The 17,438-nt window shown below is 44.8% G+C and overlaps 3 protein-coding genes across 3 annotated transcripts in view; 1 reads left to right on the forward strand and 2 right to left on the reverse strand.

Moving 5' to 3' along the window:
• Window positions 1-7,787, reverse strand: part of VSIG2 (V-set and immunoglobulin domain containing 2) — a 28,902-nt gene extending 21,115 nt beyond the window's left edge. Inside the window, exons 1-3 of the mRNA XM_080982592.1 lie at window positions 7,651-7,787; window positions 3,994-4,157; window positions 634-841 (exon numbers count right to left, since the gene is read on the reverse strand). Of these exons, the coding sequence (XP_080838718.1) occupies window positions 634-841; window positions 3,994-4,157; window positions 7,651-7,717 (439 nt within the window). The 5' untranslated portion in view covers window positions 7,718-7,787. The remainder of the gene's footprint in view (window positions 1-633; window positions 842-3,993; window positions 4,158-7,650) is intronic.
• Window positions 1-17,438, forward strand: part of PANX3 (pannexin 3) — a 200,557-nt gene that overhangs the window by 144,493 nt on the left and 38,626 nt on the right. The window lies entirely within an intron of this gene.
• ESAM (endothelial cell adhesion molecule) overlaps window positions 14,450-17,438 on the reverse strand; it is a 102,668-nt gene continuing 99,679 nt past the window's right edge. Inside the window, exon 7 of the mRNA XM_080982517.1 lies at window positions 14,450-16,892. Within this exon, the coding sequence (XP_080838643.1) occupies window positions 16,424-16,892 (469 nt within the window). The 3' untranslated portion in view covers window positions 14,450-16,423. The remainder of the gene's footprint in view (window positions 16,893-17,438) is intronic.

A 17,438-nucleotide genomic window follows, 5' to 3' on the forward strand; every position in this document is an offset into this window, starting at 1 on the left:
GGTCACCGCCCACTGTGGAGGGGGTGGGTGCCAGGCCTGCGGTGCGGAGAGAGAGCAAGGGACTATCTGGGGGAGGGACAGTGCAGCGGCCGCCCAGCGCAGCGCTGAGCGCGGGAGAGAACCACACCAGACCAGACCAGGCAGCAGCAAGAAGAAGCTGGCAGCGGCAGCATGTTAGGGGTTAGGGGGCGCAAATTACTTGCCTTGCCCCGGGTGCTGACAACCCATGCTACGCCACTGTGCAGGACTGCATCTCTTCTATTCAATTGTTATGTACTGAGTTGAATAGGATCCAAAATGCAGCAGTCTGATTGGTCCTAGAACAATAGGATTCAGAATGCAGCAGTCTGACTGGTCCTAGAACAATAGGACCCAGAATGCAGCAGTCTGATTGGTCCACAGGAGCCACCCAATCCAGCTCCAGGTGGAAGCGAATCCGCAACCTGATTGGCCTACAGGAGAATCCCAGAATTAGCCAATCACGTGGGGCCCATTGTGTAAATAATGTATATAAAGCAGACATTCTGGGGGAACTTTCATTCCTCCTCACCACTATGAGCTGAATAAAGAGCATGAAATCCACTCTCAACTCTGAGTATATTTCATCAATGTTAAAAGGGAAATGGGACTTACTTAAAACTGTGAGCTGGACGAGCCCAACGCTAGTTCCATAGAAGTCTGGGGGATTGTTCACCTCGCAGATATAGGTGCCGGCATCGGATGCGTGCAAGTCAGTCAGCTGGATGGAAGCATCACCCAACGTGGGAAGATCTTGAAGGAGGCTTAGCCGTTCACTCTGGGAGCCTGGTTTGTACAGCTTATTATTTGTGAAGTAGAGAATCTGTAGAGAGAAGGGAGGCTCCGCTGGATACAGGCACCTCTTCAGAGTTACCTGGGTGTATCCCTAATCCATTGATAAACCCATGAGGTTACTTGAAGGAAAGACACCATCAAGATCAATGGGACTAACTTCAAGTAGATACATATAGTGGATATTATGCATAGGCAGCTATGTCAGATTATGGCCTAGGCCACATCTGCGCCAGACATTGTTGGGATACTGCCAGGGAGATAAAGTCCATCATGGCCCCCAAGCCGTCTGCCGGATGATCCATCGATCTCCCGTAGGCACGTAGTATCAGCAATTAGCGACATGAGTTTCTAGAAAATATCTTGCCACATTCCAGAGCTCATGCACACTCTATCAGCAGATAATGCACAGCCAAAGTCGCACTCAGGAGAGCATTATTTACAAGTTTATTCAGCGTTGATCAGAACACAGAAAAACATGACTGCCTGCTTTAGTGTCTACGACACAGAGAGATAAACGAAAGCAATAGCAAACACAAACATCCTGTGAACAGGAAATACGCAGACTCACAAAGCCTGCTCCCTTTTAAGGTGGAACGGAAATATCCTAACAGACATTTCTTATACCAGTAAAACAGTTGTGGCACCCTAAAGAATGTTGGGAACCGTCATTTGCTAAGGGTTCTGAAAGTTGCTAGGAGACCCTGATACCCCTCCCAGAGCTACAATCCCCAGAGTTCCCTGTGAGGATGGATTTAGTGACCTGGAAACTACAACTAATCCAGAATGTGGCATCTTGACTGCTGACTGGGAGTGGCCGCCAAGACCATATAACACCAGACCTGAAAGACCTACATTGGCTCCCAGTACGTTTCCGAGCACAATTCAAAGTGTTGGTGCTGACCTTTAAAGCCCTAAATGGCCTTGGCCCAGTATACCTGGAGGAGAGTCTCCACCCACATCGTTCAGCCCAGACACTGAGGTCCAGCTTCAAGAGCCTTCTAGTGGTTCCCTCCCTGTGGTAGTGGCACCCTCCCTGTGGAACGCCCTCCCACCAGATGTCAAAGAGAACAACAACTACCAGACTTTTAGAAGACATCTGAAGGCAGCCCTGTTTAGGGAAGCTTTTAATGTTTGATGTAGTACAGTATTTTAATATTTTTTTTGGAAGCCGCCCAGAGTGGCTGGGGAAACCCAGCCAGATAAGCGGCGTATAAATAGTAAATTATTATTATTATTATTATTATTATTATTATTATTATTATTATTATTACTGTGAGAAGTGAAGTTACAGGGAACCAGGCAGAGGGCCTTCTTGGTAGTGGTGCCCACCCTGTGGAATGCCCTCCCATCAGATGTCAAGGAAATAAACAACTATCTGAAGACATATGAAGGCAGGTCTGTTTAGGGAAGTTTTTAATGTTTGATGTTTTATTGTGTTTTTAATATCCTGTTGGGAGCTGCCCAGAGTGATGGGGAAACCCAGCCAGATGGGCAGGGTATAAATAAGTAGTAGTAGTAGTAGTAGTAGTAGTAGTTGTTCAACCACTTGGAAAATAAGGAGCCCCTAACAACTCCCAACACCCCTAACAGACTACAGCTCCCAGAATCCTTTGGGGGAATGCCATGACTGTTTAAAGCTGTATGCATTCAATGAGAGTACAGTTGTGTCTACCTGCATACACAATAGCCGAGCTGTAGAAACAAACTAGTGTAGACACTTTCACACGTAGGGACAGCTTATGTTTGCATTCAATGTAATGTGTGAACAAGCCCTGGATATAACCCCAAAGAGCATCACTACACAACCTAATACCCGTTCTATAACGATCATGTGATGCTTCTAAAATAGTGAGCTAACAAAGGGCAGAGTCATGGTTAGCGTGTTGGACTTCAGCTGGGGACACCTGTGGTCAAATCCCTGATCAGTCATGAGGGGCACTGGGTGACCTTGGACCAGTTGATGCCTCTGCCTATCCTTCCAAAGGGATGGATCATGTACCAGCCAAGGCTACACTGGCCCTCTATCACCACTGGGACGTGGGTGGTGCTGTGGTCTAAACCACTGAGCCTCTTGGGCTTGCCTATTGGAAGATCAGTGCTTTGAATCCCTGCAACAGGGTGAGCTCCTGTTGCTCTGTCCCAGCTCCTGCCAACCTAGCAGTTCGAAAGCACACCAGTGCAAGCAGATAAATAGGTACCACTGCGGCAGGAAGGTGTTTCCGTGCACTCTGGTTTCCGTCACAGTGTTCTGTTGCACCAGAAGTGGTTTAGTCATGCTGGCCACATGTCCCAGAAAGCTGTCTGTGGACAAACTCTGGCTCCCTCGGCCTGAAAGCGAGATGAGCGCCGCAACCCCACAGTTGTCTTAGACTGGACTTAACCGTTCAGGGGTCCTTTACCTTTTTTTTTTTTTAACCTATCACCACCACCATCCTGAAACTTACAACAACTCACAAATAAATACAGCTCTAGCAGATCACATCATTACACCTGCTGTGAAAACGCTGTTGCTACTCTAGAAGTTTGCCCAGAGAACCACCTCTTGGAGTTAGAGACTGACTCCAATGCTAGAACTTCCCATCTCATCTGCTGAATGTAGCTTGTCTTCCTGTTGAGAAGAGCCTGACTCTGAACTTAGGCATCTGAGAAATCTCTTGAATCTTATCCAGGCAAACCTTTTGGGAGCTGGGTAATTTTAGCAGTTTCTGTTTATAGCTCTAGTTCTTTACAGTCTTAACCCTGTGAATGTGTACTCAGAAGTTAGTCCCACTGTTGTCAGCGGGCCTTACTCCCTAGAGTGTGTAAGGTTGCAACCTCAACAAATTTCAGACAAAGGGTTCATCCACAGTTTTCTGCTTGACCTCCAATTTGTAGGCACGGTTCCAAGGCACAGTTTGCTTTTTGCCTATCTCCCTCCTCTGGGAAAACCCTCCCTTTAGTGCTAAATCAGAGCAAATGGCAATCAGGAGAAAACCCAAATTGCTATTTGCTCCGATTGAGCACTAAAGAGTGATTTTCCCTGGAAGAAAGCAGTAGGACAATAGGAAGCCCATAGTTTAAGCAGAATGTCCTCTTCCCCCTCCATTTTTTTTTAACTCCGAGGTTCGGTTGGTTGAGATCAACACATTCTCCTTACGCAACTTTTGTTATGAGTCACACCATGGCCCCCAACCCCTTCACCTGTTTCCCTTGGTCTGGAGGAGTTGAACCGGGGGCAAACCTCCATTCAAGCACAAAGTTTTTGTCGACAGACGTTTTGTAATGACATGGCAGCTCCACACTCGAACCTCTCCGCTGCATGACTGGATCTTGTGGTACAGTCACCTCCACACACTCCCCACAGCCTGCAGGGGAAACGAAAGAAGCAGTTCACCAGTTTGATCATTTCATCTCTTGGATTACTACAGAGGAAGTTGTGCCTCCCCCCAATGTTGTTGGGATTCCAACCTCCATCCACTGCAGGCAACATAGTCACAGGTTAGGAATGATTGGGTGTTTTAGTGCAGAATGAATGAATGATATTGTCAGGGCTGCCTCAAGTCTCAGCTCACAAAAGACCAACGCCTTTCTTTTCTTATATACAAAAGTGTTTATTGCAGTTTATTGCAGTTTATTGCAGCCCTGACAGATATCTTTATTGTTAAAAGCTATAAAGGTAAAGGTAAAGGTACCCCTGACCATTAGGTCCAGTCGTGGACGACTCTGGGGTTGCGGTACTCATCTCGCTCTATAGGCCGAGGGAGCCGGCATTTGTCCGCAGACAGCTTCCGGGTCATGTGGCCAGCATGACTAAGCCGCTTCTGGTGAACCAGAGCAGCGCACGGAAACGCCGTTTACTTTCCCACCGGAGCGGTACCTATTTATCTACTTGCACTTTGACATGCTTTTGAACTGCTAGGTTGGCAGGAGCAGGGACCAAACAACAGGAGCTCACCCCGCCGCAGGGATTGAAACCGCCGACCTTCTGATTGGCAAGCCCTAGGCTCTGTGGTTTCGACCACAGCACCACCCGCGTCCCTCGTTAAATGCTATAAGCCGTCACAATTGGTCACAATGCATAGAATACAAATGATTGATTTATAACTGAACAACAACAACAGCAAAGCAAAGCAAACATACAAAAATGCCAAAATCACACCTGCATAAGTTAAACACTCCACATCTCACACTCCCCCCTTATGATATTTCCCTTGGTGCCTAGCTCTCAACTTAATTGTAGCCAAGGCAAATTTTACAACCTGCGCACTAATAAATACTAGATATAGGTAGGTAGCTGTGTTGGTCTGCCGTAGTCGAAACTAAATAAAAAAAAAATCCTTCCAGTAGCACCTTAGAGACCAACTAAGTTTGTTATTGGTGTGAGCTTTCATGTGCATGCACACTTCTTCAGATACACTGAAACAGAAGTCACCAGACCCTTATATAAAGTGAGAGGGTGGGAAGGGGTATTACTCAGAAGGGTGGTGGGAATGGGTGATTGGCTGATAGGTGTGGTAAACCAGTTGATGACTATTAATGACTGCAATTGGTCTTACAGGAAAAGCAAGGGATGAAATTGCCAAAAATAGCTTTATCATGTCTAATGCAATGAGAATCCAATGTCTCTATTCAGACCAGTTCTATCCATGGTTTTAAGTTTGGTAAGTTTGCATTCTTTTCTCATTATACATGATAAAGCTGTTTTTGGCTATCTCATCCCTTGCTTTTTCCTGTAAGACTAATAATAATAATAATAATAATAATAATAGGGGCACAGGATTGTTAGCATCTTCATATCTCTGGTTGGGGTTGGTTTTTTTGTTTTGTTTTTTTTTGTACTTCCTGTATCAAGAAACTGCTAAACACACTTTCAGGTTGCTTGTTCCACTCACCCTATCCCTGCAGCAGAGGGATGAAAAAACCTCTGGCTCCCCAGATGTGCTGAACTACAACTCACATCAGCCCCAGCAAATAAAGCCAATGGCCAGCAGTGAAGGGAGTTGTCTTACAGCAACATCCAGAGGCCAAAGGTTCTTCACACCTGCAAAATCCAGATGCAAGCACAAGGCACCGTCCCAGCTGAGGGACATGTTCCAGCCAGGCAGAAATCGCAGTACCAGTGAGTGATCTGGCTTGGGGAGATGATATTGCCAAGCAACTATCCCAGTGACCAGATAGATATGCCTGCAGGACTGTGTTGGACGCCTTGGCCCATGGTTCCCCACCTCTGATGTACCTAGTAAACTAACCATAAACGGCTTTAGATGGTTTACTTTTAGAATTGATGTGGTTCCTGTAGATTAGCTGTGACGCAAAGATACTCAGACACATTTACAATCTGTACAGGCATCGCCCTGCCCATTCTCAGAGACTTGAAGCCCTATGCATGGTTAGTGATAGGAAGCAAGTCCTGTGCTTTTCAGGACACAATGGTCTCTTTTTTATATGAAATATTTTTTATTGGTTTTTACAAATAGAAATTTATAGCAAAATTACTTAAATAACCATTCTTTGAGGTTCTCTGAATCTCCAGACTTCCTCTTGTCCCCTACAGGAGTCCTTATACCAATATTTACAGCTACATATCAGTCCATTTTCCATAGTTTTTGTACTCATGAATTATCTATAATTTTCGTTACTTTACAAGTGAATCTTAATAGTCCAGCTAAAGTTTTAATTTGTTTACAATGGTCTCCTAAATAAATTATAAAAATTTCCCCATTCTTTTTTAAAAGTCTTTATCTTCTTGATTCCTGAGTCTCCCGGTTAGTTCAGGGCATAATGGTCTCTGATAAGTGTGGTTACGATTGCAGCAGTCATGCATGCTAGGACTGGGCAGAAGGTAGATTGTGGGCAAATCTCTGGGTGAATTGAAGTAGATCTGCAAGGACTTTTTGAACTAGATTGAAGTAGATCGGCGAGGACTGTGAGAAAAGAACATTGTTCATGTACGGAATAACGGCTGCCAGAATTTTAGGAGCAAGAAATTGGAAAAACACAATACCCAACACGGAAGATTGGCAAATCCTAATGGTAGATTATCTGCAGCTAGCGAAAGCAACAGGAAGAGTAAGAGGCCAACCAAAACATAAAGTCTATAAGGATTGGGGAATCTTTAAAGAATATTTAGAAATCTATGGAATAAAAAGAAACATATTGGCAGAATTAGAATGATCCCTGTATTGTATAAATATAAGTTCGTAGGGAGGTAAAAAGAAATTACATAAGAAATATATAACTGTGTGGTATAAAGTAATGGATAGATAAAGTACAGCGAGATTAATTGGAAGTCAGTTTTTAATTTCTTCTCTATAAGTTTTATAATTGTGTTCAGTATCAGGAGTATATATGATGATAATTATATTGAACTTCTTGTATCTTACAGTGTGGTGGTTTGTTTGATTTTTCTGTTATTTGTTTGTTTGATTGTATGTTTGTTTACTTGTATGTACATCTGTTTTCTCATAAATGTATTTATTTTCAATTAATAAAGATATATATTTTTAAAAATAAAATGAAGTAGATCTTCGAGGACTTCCGACTTTGAGTTGTTTAACGATGGTGACAACTAAAAGACTCCCTGCCCTCCCACACTTATGCTGCTAAAATAAAGAAAATTGGGGTGGGGGAGTTGTAACCGAAAGTGGAGGTAGGTCTACCCAGAAGTAAGTTTCAGTGAGTTCAATGGGACTTGCACCCAGGCATGTGGGTATAGGTCTACAGCCTTTCTCTCCAGAGAGTTAGGAATGCGGTGGGAGCAGGTTCTTCGGTTTCGTTTTTGTCGGGTTGGTGTTGGTTAAATGTTCCCAGGTGTCAAAAAAAAGGTCATTTATGTATGCTACTATCTTAGGTACTCACCAAAGATTGAGATGAGAATCAGCCCACAAGAGATGGAGGGAGTCAGGAAAATCACCGTGAGAGCCATTGCTCTGCTGGGAGGCTGTCACTTTTGGTGCAAAAGCTGAAACTCTGCTGAGACTAAGCAGGACTGTTTTTTATCTCGTACGTGAGCTAAAACAAACAGCCGAGACGTAAGCTCTGAACCACCCTCAAGCACAAGAGCCTCCCTCAATGCGAAAGGGTGGAGATGTTTCTCCTTAGTGCTTGCTGCAGCTTAGGGGCAGGTCACACAAAGGATGGAGGAAAAATTCAAATCAGTAGGGTCAGGTGAACCTACCCAGTGCTTTTATTTTCTAGAAAAATAGGTGCCGGTACTCACCGTGAAGTTGTTACAGTAAGTGCCACACTTTATAACAACAACAAAATGAGGTACTGGTACTGTGTACATTTGAGTACCCCTGGAAAAAGGACTACCTAAACTGTGCTTTCCAAAGCAATATGTGAACTGAAACACATTCTTCAAAATCTGCACTTCTTTGAATTTTGCAGTACAGCCAAGGACTGTGTGCAAAAATGCATATAGTGTGCCTTTAAAAGCATACTTTATATCAGTGACTATAACACAAAAAATGCATCATATTAGGGGAAATTGCTTTGCCAAAACATTGTATATTAGGAGACATTTGCTGGTGAATTTTCACAATGACTTTTATTTTTATATATATATATATAAATACAACCTGATGTGGAAAGGTGGAGAAATGAACTTGAGACTGGACATGGACAGATTTATCCATCTCCAGTTCACAAAATAAGAAATACACAGTGGGTGCTCACTCATTATGGTATATCACTATTGCAAACATTAATTTCCTTTATTAGTTGCCTATTACAAAAGGTCTCTAGGAGCAAAGTGAAATGATTTTGTTTTCTAAGCCTTTTCCAATTCCAAGTATTTTGCTGACACAACTGCACACATCTTCACTATTTAATTTGCTCTCTCTCTGTGTGTGTGTGTGTGTTTAGGTTAATTGTTATTAGAATTTTTTTATGCCAATCTTTTGATTATTTCATTTTCAAAGAACAAGTTGTCATGCAGACATGGGAAAGCAAGGTGCAAAATGTTTAAAATGTATTGACGAGACAAGCGAAATGCAGACATCACTCAAGAACTCTCAAGAGTTTACCCAGTACACCCAGCATTACATAAATCTGACCCCACATTTTGATAGGAGACTGTTGGAATCCAGATGATTTAAAACACACACACACACACACACACACACACACACATACACCTGTGATTGGGCCAGGTGTGCGCACTCAGTTTAGTCCTTATGGGGATCTTCCAGAGTCCAAGTAGCTGCATCCTCTGTGATGGACAAGAGGTAACCTAGGAAGAGAAATACCATGGGCTCTTGTACCTCTCACCCAAACCAACAGTGAAAAATTGGGATATGACTTCTCTAAGGAAAAAGTAACAGATGTACAAGAGACAGAAAGAGATAGGAGTTACTGCACTCTGGAAAGACAAGACTCACCACTTTCACATTTATACAGGGCAAATTGGTTTTCCTAGTTGCCAGTTGAAGTTATATGTGCAGGGCTCAGATTGGCTTGTGCTTGTGACGTCATGAGGCATGGAGCTTTGCAACAATTTAAAACTTGACTCCGATCCTACCCTCAAGCCTCCTCCTCAATAAGGCAACAAATGAAATCCTGATTGCTTAAACATTTCAGCTGGTGGCACCAGCTGCCCCTTCCATGGCCACTGTCCTGCAGCTTGGTTTGACTATCTGAGTGCACACTGCATTTGAAGAACAGTCAGAAAGCAGTTATAGGATGCTGTGGTCCAAGGGCAGATGTTTTCTTGAGGATGTTCTACTATTATTTTAGTTCCACTGGCTCTTGGCCTGGTTCCGAGTCTAATTCAAAGCACACTTCGAAAGCCTTAAATCAAGGATGGGGAACTTGTGGTCCTCCAGATCTTGTTGGACGACAACTCCCATCAGCCCAAACCAACAGGAACGAGGGGAGCTGTGGTCTAGCAAGAGCCGGAGCACCACAAGTTCCTGATCCCTGTCCTAAATCATTTGGGAACCATCCACTCTGACATGACCCTACCTGTCCAATGTGGTATTTTGGATTTGTTCTGCATCCTGTCACCACCAGAAGCATCATTGCTGAAAACATGGATCAGGACTTCTTTGGTTGCAGCACCCAGACTGTGAAACTTCCTTCCCTGGAAGGTCCTTCTGGCCTTGTCCTTGTCAGCCTTGTGGCATCTAGATGTCAGGGCTGGACCATGGCTGGGAGCTAGACATGAGTCAGGAGGTATGGGACAAACTAGTAGTCAGGAAGCAGGAGCAAGACAGCTGTCAGGACTAAAGGACAGCAAGGATACAGGAATGCACCAGAGCTCAGGAAGAAGTTGTTGCTTGAACGAGGAAGTCATCTTCTGCTCCACAGATCCAATGGGCAGTCTGAATGAGTGGATTCAGGGGGGGCCACTAGGGGCGCATTGGAAGATGGCCGACAATACCATCTCTCCGACCCACACGGGGTAATTAAGAGGCTGTTATGGGAGTAGGCAGCCTCCCTTGTTGCCCCAAGGAAATGGGGAACACTGCTCTTGCCTGCTGTGCCCATAAATCACCCCCTAATTTGAAAGAAGGGGGTGAGGGCCCTAGTCAGAATGCCCCCGTGTGGACCTCGGCTCTCCTGGACGCTGTCTCTGATCGCGCACTAGCTGCAGCAATTTGGAATAATTAATTACAAAAGAAGCAAATGCACATATTTCAAGTGAAGAAGGGGAGTGAAGTCTGCTAATTTAAGTGACCTCTGCGAAAGAAGACGATGGGATGGAGAAACAGGAATATTTTACAATGAAGATACACCAAAGGCTGGGTATGTTGACAACGGGACTGAATGGGGGGGGGGGAACCTTTTTTACTTTCCTTCTATGTGATTTACAAGAACCCCTCCTCATTAGAATCATCGGTTGAACTGACCCAAGCAGGATGATTAAGGTCTGTGTGGAGATAAACTTTAACCAAAAGTATGCTTTATGGAGATCGAGAAGCAATAAGAGCTTTTGGAATGGCGCAGCAATTAATTTGGAGTCGCCATCTTGCCAAAGGATTTATAGCCGGGAGGAGGAACGGACTTGTCAGACTGCATTCTTGGTGAATCTCCTCAGAGGTTTTGAGAAAGGAGGCAGATTGGTGAAGAATAATGACACTAAGACTGTTTTGATGTATGGAAGTGATGTTATATGGAAAACGTCTGGATATGGCTAGTGGATAAAAAATAATAATATCCATGCAGGATTACAAACTGTTCTAACCATCTTGTGGAGACTATCAGAGGTCACAAAGAGAAAGGAAAAATATATGAAAATAACAACAAGAGATGTGGAAAAACAATAAGAAAGGACTGGATAGTACTGTGAACATCATAAGGTTAGATTTGTGGACATTAAAACAGCAGCAAGAAGTTGATTGGATCCCCTTCGGAACTTGAAATATGGGTACCCCCAACAAAAATTTAAAATTCGGCTGTGTAATTTGGAATTTATGTAATTTGGTTTGATTTGATGTGATTGGTCGGTTAATAAAAAAATATTCTTAAAAAAAAAGAATGAGCGGATTCAGGAGGTTGCCACCAGCAACTCAGTGCTGCTTCCCCTGTGCAGTTTGGCAGCATGCAGATGTTCCTTTGTGCGCAAGTGTGTCGTGGGGCTGTTTAAAAGCCCTTTTGCAAACATTCCTGTGCTGCTCTTTAAACCTTGCAGAAGCTGGCCGCCCCACTTTTTGACCATACTGGACCACTCTGGCTGGACTGACCAGATCCAGGGTTGTCTCTCAAACCAGTGTAGCTGGCAATCTAGATCCAGTGTGCATCCCTAATATTTTCCTCCTGTTTAATCTGGAGTTACACTTCCCAGAAAAATCCATTGTTGGGGGGGAACCCCCCAAAAAGCCTCTTGCCAGCACCTGATTGCAATGTTTGAATGACCTGCTTACAATATTAAGTCCCCACCCTTGCAGTGAAGTTATTAAACTGAATCATCCATTTGCATGCTCCTGAACTTAACTAGATGGCTGTTGACTCCTACGCATAAATGCAGGCTTCAGTGATACATCTGGGTTTTTTTAATTGGGAGCAACAGAAAGTTCCGTTTATTGACTCTGCAAAGGAAATACAGATCAGACTGGGAGATTAATTATTAACAGAGCTGTCAAAAGAATCGGGCGGCACCTTCCCAGCACAAACACTATTCTCCAGATAAGCTAAGAACAGGGCTGAGGACACCTTTCACCGTGATTCCTAACATGGGGGCCACCCCCATGGGGATGGGCAATTTAATTTTTTAAGGGGGCAATTTGATAATGTTTAGACCAAGTTAATGGCCTTTTAGGCTTCCTCCATGTGAATAGGAGTTCACTTTTTGAATAACAAGGATTATATGTCACTGGGGGTGTGTGTCAGGATTTTTGAGGTGCTTAGGTGGGTCATGGCCAAAAAAAGGTTGGGAACCACGGTCCTAGCACATCTTACCAAATTTCTCCACAGAGCACAAAATATGCTACCCGGACATTTAGCTGTTGCAGGATTGGCTGTTTGTGGTGAAATAAAAAATTAAGGTCTTTTATATATATAATAAATGTTCATGGATTTGCCAGGCAAACACGTACATAAATGTATGGGCCACATGTCTGAGGCAGCAGAGGAGGCAGCCCTGGAGCCATTTTGTCTCCCAAGCTGACCAAATGTTTTCTCTGCAAGGTCAAAGGAAAATGGAAAAGCCTCCCCATTGTCTTTTCATTCACAAAACCTGTCTTAAGGGTATATCTGTGTATGAATAGTGTGAGCCTGTGACCTGGCCCAGGAACTAAGTATTTGTCAGACTGGCCAGGCTCCTCAGGGTATCCAATCAAGTAAGCATTAACAGGTAACCTGTCAGACAGGAGATAAACAACGACAGGAGATAAACAATGGACTCAGATTTCTGTTGTAGACCACCCTTTCTGTGATGTAGGTATGATGTGTCTGGGGGGCTGTCTTGAGCTACACCCCTTCTGTGATGTATGTATGATGTTTCTGGGGGTGGTATTGAACTCCAGGGTGGGCAATTTAAAATGTCTATATAGGGGCGGGCACACCTTTGTTCGAGGTCCTCCTCCTGCATGTGAAGGGGGCACCCTGTTGCAACAGTTCAATAAAGATCAGGCTTACTAGCTGCTTTGCTTCTCAATGTTCTCTGTTCGGCCTCTGTTATTTTCTCCAACCGATGGAGAACCTGCAAAGGACTCTGTAAGGGCTCTTGTGTCCCCCATAAGGGAACAAGGGCAGATTTTTGTTTATTACAGTGGACATGGGTGCAACATGGGACTTGACTTGACACATTTTGGCGTCATACCTAAGGTTATGAGTTTGAACAGGGAATATTTCTAAGACATCTGGATCAGGTGGCATTGTGAAAGTCCTGAACCTGCGACTGGACTCAGGTAATGGGCTGGATGACAGCCAAAAACCTGATTCCCAGCGAAATGGAGGCTCTGGATTCGAGTGCGCCCAGGTCGGGGAAATTGTCCGTTTGCTTGTTCTATATGGGGTTGTGCTCACTCTGAAAGAACAGGGGCGCAGATTTGGGGTTGCTCCTTGATTCAGCATTGCCTCGGGAGGCTGACGGTCTTATGTGTGTGCCCAAGTACCTGCTGTCAGCTTTGGCTGGTATGCCAGCCACAATGGTGGTCTAAGCCCTAGTAGCTTCTGGACCCAATAACTGCAACGTGCTGGGGCTTCCTTTGGTTAGGAAGCTGCAGCTGGCATAAAACTCTCCTGTGTGGCTGTTCTCTAGGGCAACCTATGGACAACTTTTGACACTCCTGTTACAAGTGTTGTAAAAGGTAAAAAAAGGGTAAAGGAGGCCTGGACGGTTAAGTCCAGATTATGGGGTTGCGACGCTCATCTCACTTTCAGGCCAAGGGAGCCGGCGTTTGTCTGCAGACAGCTTTCTGGGTCATGTGGACAGCGTGACTAAACTGCTTCTGGTGCAATGGGACACTGTGACGGAAACTAGAGCGCACGGGAATGTCATTTACCTTCCCGCCACAATGGTACCTATTTATCTACTTGCACTGGTATGCTTTCGAACTGCTAGGTTGGCAGAAGCTGGGACAGAGCAACAGGAGCTCACCCCATTGTGGGGATTTGAACTGCTGACCTTCTGATCGGCAAGCCCAGGAGGCTCAGGGGTTTAGACAACAGCCCCACCCACGTCACAGCTGCCAGTTTGCTACTGTACTAGATTCAAAGTTTTGCTACAGGTATATAAAACCCTGTGCAGTTCCAGACCAGGGCATTTGAGGAACTGTCTCTCCAGCTACATCCCAACCTGGTCACATACACTTTTAGCAACATTGTGCCAACAATGTTAGATTGTCGATATTTGTTGAAAACTTTTCTTTTCACCTAAGCCTTCCCAAATCAATCTATTTTATTCCTGCTGTTTTTAATACCTGCCAGTTTTTCTGTTTTAGTACCATTCTAGGATCTTTAAGCTATTCCTTGATAGTTTAGTTAGTTTTGCAGTTTGCTCAGCTGGGTTCAGAATTATTTTCAATTGCCCTCTTAAAGCATGGTTTCTTATTGAAATCATATGGTTGCAGTTTTATGTCAGACACCTTGCAAGGTCATTTACCCTGAATATTTAAAATAAAGACATACAGTAAGAATAATGAATAACACAATCTGCCCTCGAGGTGGAACTGCTTTCATACACAACAGGCCACAGAAACAAACACTTTCACCATTTTTTTTAAATATAAAAAACAAATACTTTTATTTATGAAAAATAATATGTTTTTCAAACTGTACATAAAAATATTTCAGTGCCATCCTAGCTTCTTATGTAACAGAAAGGTCTCATTGCCATTAAAAAAAATTAGCCAGCATGAAAATGGTTAGAGGACTTTAGCCAGGATTCACAGACCTGTTGATACCTATAAGTATAAATTATGTGCTAGATCTACGTTTATAAAAAAGAAAGAACAGAAGATCAAAAGTCCATTGAATAAACATAATTGCACAATATGTATTAAAATACTGAAGGCGCCCTTAGAGAATCCATTGTTAGGATATTCTGATATAAGGTTACATACAGGTTAGTTGCAGAAGCTTTTGGGAAGGGCAGGAAGAAGAAACATCTTATTATTGAAGATCCCCAAGGCGGAATTGTTGACCAGGTACAGTTCCTCTGTGCATCACAAGGGGGCAGGAGAAACCAGCCAAATATTCCCCGTTCCTAAAGCCAAAACTGCGAGGATTCATCCAAAACTGGGCTTCAAGTTATTGTGGGAGTTTTTTTAGGAGACGGGAGAGGCTCAGTGACACAAGGAAGCTGTTTAGAAGGGAAAGTCTATTCAGGGGTTACTCAGAGAAAACAAAGAGAAATTGCAGGGTAGGTCCAATGTCTGTACTACAGACACTCCCACTCTTCCCAGCATTTGCAAATCAATTTTGAAATAGCTTTAAAAAATAAAATAAAAACTATTTGCAGTTGTAAAACTTGCATTTCTTTCCTTATTTAAAAACAGCAGTAAAAGTTGGTCACCTAACTGGCAACGAACAGAAAAGCCAAGGGAACCCTCCCTTTGCTGGCCACTTTTGTGCGGGGGGATTCCTGCTCAGTGACAAAGCAAATCACAGACTCTCAGCCTAACCTGCCTCCCCTCCCCTCCCAGGGACTCTTGATAGCAAACAGAAAACGATCCAATTTACACATCAACATTCATATCTGAATAACTGGGAACTGCAGGTGGCCAGAGGGCTCTTGCTATTTTGAGTGGCACCTACACTAGCCAACAAGTTTGGAATACTATGGAGGACACCCCATTTCATTCCCCCATTCCCGATAATAACAATAAAAGCAATTTCAAAACAGAGACTGGACTACCAAAGCTCTTTGTCCAGGGCTGGGTATTCTCTGTGCCGAGATAATACAAATTCTGCAGCAAGAGACAAGCTGCGAACATTCTGCAAACCAAACTAATGTGCATACATTTCCTTTGCTTGCATGATTCATTCTGCTTCAGCCAAGTTATGGAAAGTGGCCAATGATCTAAAGGTGCACCAGACATTGGATATCCTACAGAGCCCTTCTCTGACTCTGAAGAATCTCCCATGGTCTAGAAACTTGAAAAAGGAGAGGTGCTGCTCTGCAGCTTTCCCGCGCTAACTCAAGTTCAGAGAACACACACCCCTCTTCCCTTTAACCTAAACTGCAATATTTCTTTGCCATCTCCTCCAGAGCACCCAATGCCCTCCAATCCCAGGAAAGGCGGGTCAAGGAAGCACCTCACTCTGGCTGCAGGTTTCAGATCTGCCCTGGCACGTTTTTCCCCAAGTCAAGATGGCCAATCCCAGCACAGCTGCTTCCTCCAATAAGAGAGAGAGAAAAAGGAATGAATCACATCCTGCAAAGCAAAGATCCACTGGTATTTGTTCGAGTAGATACAGCCTCTGCTGTTAAGAGGGCTCCTGGACATGACTCGGGCACCAAGAGGAAGAGTTCTGAAAGGTGTTACAAAAAGCCCATCTCACAAGTCTTTGAAAGTCTCATTGATGGTGGTTCCTTGAAAACTGCTCCTTCGAACGGCGCACCCGCAAAACCTCGCCCAGGAGCTCTGAAGGCAGGCAGGCATCACAGAATCAGTGCTTCCAGCCTCTCTGCATTGCATGGGATTGCGAGAACCACTTGGAGCACTTGGAGGGCACCGCCAAGCTCTTACACCAAGGATCCTGCTTGGCTCTGAGCAGGCACCATGACGGGTACGGCCCCCATGCGGCTCAGGGTGGAGGAGGTGAGCCCTTGGGTGGGGGCGGCAGGCTCGTGTAGTCGGGGGGCCTGTGGCTGAGCCCCGTTTGTCCTGTGGAGAGTGTTCCTATGGATTGGCACATTGGCATGGTGGCAATGGACCCCGTTTGCCATCGGTGGGAAGTAGAGGGGCAAGGACTGGCTGGAGAGGCTGGGCGTCGGCGTGTGGGTCCCGCCGCGGTGGTTGCTGAAAGGGGGCTTGTAGCCCACCGTGCTCCCAGTGGCTGTGGTGATGGAGGCCGTGTCTGAGGGCGGCTTGGACGGGTAGAGTTTGTGATCCCGGGTCGTGTTCATGGAGGACAAGGTGCCGTTTTTGGAGACGATATCAGAGCCAGGACTTTTTGCCCAGGAAAGAGTCTTTGGGGCAACAGCATCTTCCCTGCAAAGGGGTTGGGGGGGGGGAGGAGAGAGAAAGACGAACTAGTGAGGGGAAAGGAATGAGAGGAAGAACCTGTCCGTTTTGGTTTGCTGTTTCTGTTATGAAACAAGTGGTGCAACCTGATCCTAGGGCTAGCTTTTATTAAATCTGTTTATAGGTAAAGGTAAAGGGACCCCTGACGATTAGGTCCAGGCATGGACAACTCTGGGGTTGCGGCGCTCATCTCGCTTTATTGGCCGAGGGAGCCGGCGTACAGCTTCCGGGTCATGTGGCCAGCATGACTAAGCCACTTCTGGCAAACCAGAGCAGCGCGCGGAAATGCCGTTTACCTTCCCGCCAGAGACCTATTGATCTACTTGCACTTTGATGTGCTTTCAAACTGCTAGGTTGGCAGGAGCTGGGACCGAGCAACGGGAGCTCACCCCGTAGCGGGGATTCGAACTGCTGACCTTCTGATCAGCAAGCCCTAGGCTCTGTGGTTTTATCCCACAGCATCACCCGCATCCCAAATCTGTTTACAGATGACCACAATAATTTACTGTTTAG

Source organism: Podarcis pityusensis (genome assembly GCF_964106645.2).
Source record: "Podarcis pityusensis genome assembly, chromosome: 15".
Taxonomy (NCBI): Eukaryota; Metazoa; Chordata; class Lepidosauria; order Squamata; family Lacertidae; genus Podarcis; species Podarcis pityusensis.